Genomic DNA, 3,087 nt, shown 5'->3' on the forward strand with positions numbered 1-3,087 from the left:
AATTCATATCTTTGGCAGGAGATAGGACCGGAGATAATGGTATGTTAAAATTTAATTATTTTAAGCTTTGGCCACATGGTAATTGACTTGTTCTGATTTCAGCACCTTCCCTGAAGGTACCTATGCTTGTCGTCAGATCACATACTGCAGAAGAGACTCTATTTAAAATGAACCATTTCTCTCTTTGAAGAGAGGCAGACAGTAGAAACTCTCTCTCGTTACATAGTTGAGTGCTCCCTCTGTTTCGTTCACTCTGCTTTGTTTCGCAAGAGGCAGACTTACGTCGGTGCCATGAATTGATTGAATTAATTCTGTCACATCAGATAGCAGCTTACGGATTTATTCTTCTTTCCCAGAGGTAATAATTTCCTTTATAGTCTGTAAGTGGATAAATTTTGTTACACATTTCTACACTTTATGAAAGTATTTTGTCTGCCGTTGATGTTTTCATGCATAGTACAAAAGCCTGACAAAAGGAATTATGTCCTTCCTGCTTTGGCATACTTTTTACATTATACTTGTTCAGTCAATACAAAATATCGCTTCGCTGTGTCGATTGCTGTATATTTAATAGCGGATTTGTATCGCCTCCATTTTCTGTGTCATCACTTGTTTTAGTATTTAGTATAATTATCATGGTGTGTGAGAAAGGGGACCTCTGTGCTTTGGTTCTCCTGTTTCATATCCTATCTTTAATCTCCCTTGCACAGTCCAACGGAAGTTATAGTACAGGTTTCTCTTTCCCATCATTCGGCAACGACAACAGAAATCAGTTGATATACATGGGAAATGCTTCCTATAATTCTTCAGCTGCTTACATCGATCTTACCCCATCGCCAAATGGTAGATCTATGGATCAATATTCTCAGTTGGAGAACTGCATTGGAAGAGTTCTCTACCGTCAACCGATCACCATGTGGCCAGCCACATTTACAACCACCTTCACCATGCTCGTCCGCCGCATCAACAGTCCCGCCACGCAGGAGAATCTCAATGGCGATGGTCTGGCCTTCGTCATTGTCCCCAGCGATAAAACCTTTCTCCCAGATAGTATGGGAATACTGCTTGGCTTATTTTCCCAATCAGCTTACGAAAACACAACGAGTCAACTGGCCATTGAATTTGACACCTTCAAGAACGAATTCGATCCAGACGACAATCATGTCGGCATAGACGTCAAGAGCATAATATCCGACCTGACCGCCAGTCTGGGAGAACACAGCATCAACATCAAGTCAGGGCGGCCGATAAGGGTTCGAATCCATTATGATGGCTGGAACAAAACCCTGCAAATATACGCTACCTATGCAGATCGACCAATTACGTACGCAAGCATCCTGAACCGCACAATCGAGCTGTCAAGAACCGTTCCGCGATCAGCCTATGTTGGATTCTCCGCGGCAACGGGGGGTTCTTACGAGATTCAACGTATCTTGGACTGGAATTTCAGTTCGACGACGTTGCCCGACACCTCTCTGAACATAGCCCCTGTCAGCGCGCCGAGGTTGACCGAAGGATCGACCAGCAGGCGCCTCAAGCTCGGCTTGTTTCTTGGTTCCATCGCCACCGTGAGCGTGTTGTTGGGGTTCTTGGTGTGGTTCGTCCGTAGAACTATGAGAGGGAGAAAAGGTTCCGGGCAGAGCTCACACTGGCAGTCCAGCGTGGATCTAACGATCATGGACAGCGAACTGGCGAATTCACCCTACGGCCCGCACCGGTTCTCTTACAAACGTCTTTCGGTCGCGACAAAGAACTTCAGCGCGTCGGAACTGCTGGGAACCGGTGGCTTTGGGAGCGTTTACAGGGGAACACTAGCAGGCCGACGTGGGGCTAAGGCAAACGTGGCGGTGAAGAGAGTCTCTGCCGGGTCGCGACAGGGTAAACGGGAATTCATGTCGGAGATTAACACCATAGGTCGACTTCGACACAGGAACCTGGTGCGGCTTCAGGGGTGGTGCCATGAACGTGACGAGCTTCTGCTCGTCTACGACTACATGCCCAACGGGAGCCTCGACAGGTTCATCTTCAGACAACCGGAGGAACAACATCAAAATAAGAATCATCACCCTTTGAATTGGGCGCGGAGGCACCGAATCTTATGCGGGCTGGCTTCGTCGTTGCTTTACCTTCACGAAGAATGGGAGCAGAAAGTCGTCCACCGAGACGTTAAGCCTAGCAATGTTATGCTCGACGAGGACTTCAATGCCCGTCTGGGTGACTTTGGCCTCGCCCGTCTTATTGAACACGATGAGATATCTCCGTCTGTGACCACCAAGCTGGCGGGGACGCCAGGCTATTGGGCGCCCGAGTGTGGCTACACAGGCAAGGCCACTGCAGAGTCCGATGTTTTCAGTTTCGGGGTCGTAGTGTTAGAAGTGGCCACTGGAAGGCGAGTTCTGGAGCGAAAGCCGCCACTGGCAGAGGAGAGTTTGATGGATTTTATATGGAATCTTTATGGGCAGGGAAGAGTTACGGAGGCGTCAGATCCCAGATTGAACGGTTGTTTTGAGGAAGAGCAAATGAAACGAGCATTGATTTTGGGGCTTGCGTGCTCACATCCGGATCCGCGGCTGCGTCCATCGATCCGACAAGCGCTACAAGTTCTCATGAACCCCAATGAGGAGATGACGGAGCTTCCTTCTTCGAGGCCATTGGCCATCTATGTAGTTTCTCCAATCAGAGCCGGACTTAATTCTCGCCCTGCTTCTCCGTATTCAAACATAGATCGCGCACGGTCACCTAGCAGCTCGGCCGGTAGTGAAGTGCCGCCTATTACAACCTCCGCTCTACATTGTGGTAGATAGAGTTAAAACCAAAGCACAAAATATCTATGTTGATTTGGGTAGAGCATTCAAATTTGAATTTCATCGCATTTTAATCATAGTAGGAAAAGCTAGGATAATTTAATTGTCAAACTTGCAGGCAATACCATTTCCTTTGGTTGCTATATATGAATGTAGGCTAATATATGTGCTATGCGATGAAAATTACACTATTTAGATTTATTTACTGGTGGTTTATAATGGGTAAGTTTTTACTTTGGCTAAATCCATTTAAATTTTGGGTGATTCATGTTTAAATTTTGGG

At 46.8% G+C, this 3,087-nt stretch overlaps 1 protein-coding gene across 1 annotated transcript; it reads left to right on the forward strand.

The window, feature by feature from the left end:
* Window positions 1-713: 713 nt before the first annotated feature.
* Window positions 714-2,804, forward strand: LOC149231574 (L-type lectin-domain containing receptor kinase IX.1-like). The gene has a single exon (XM_089381678.1). The coding sequence runs from the start codon at window positions 783-785 to the stop codon at window positions 2,802-2,804; it is 2,022 nt and encodes a 673-aa protein (XP_089237804.1). The 5' UTR covers window positions 714-782.
* The last annotated feature ends 283 nt before the right edge of the window (window positions 2,805-3,087 follow it).

The sequence above is a fragment of the Pinus tabuliformis genome, chromosome J (assembly GCF_031772625.1).
Source record: "Pinus tabuliformis cultivar Carrire ecotype Pingquan chromosome J, CPIR1, whole genome shotgun sequence".
NCBI lineage: Eukaryota > Viridiplantae > Streptophyta > Pinopsida > Pinales > Pinaceae > Pinus > Pinus tabuliformis.

Excerpts from the sequence above, each read along its gene's own strand:
- LOC149231574 (XM_089381678.1), top strand. The coding sequence starts at position 783 with ATGGGAAATGCTTCCTATAATTCTTCAGCTGCTTACATCGATCTTACC.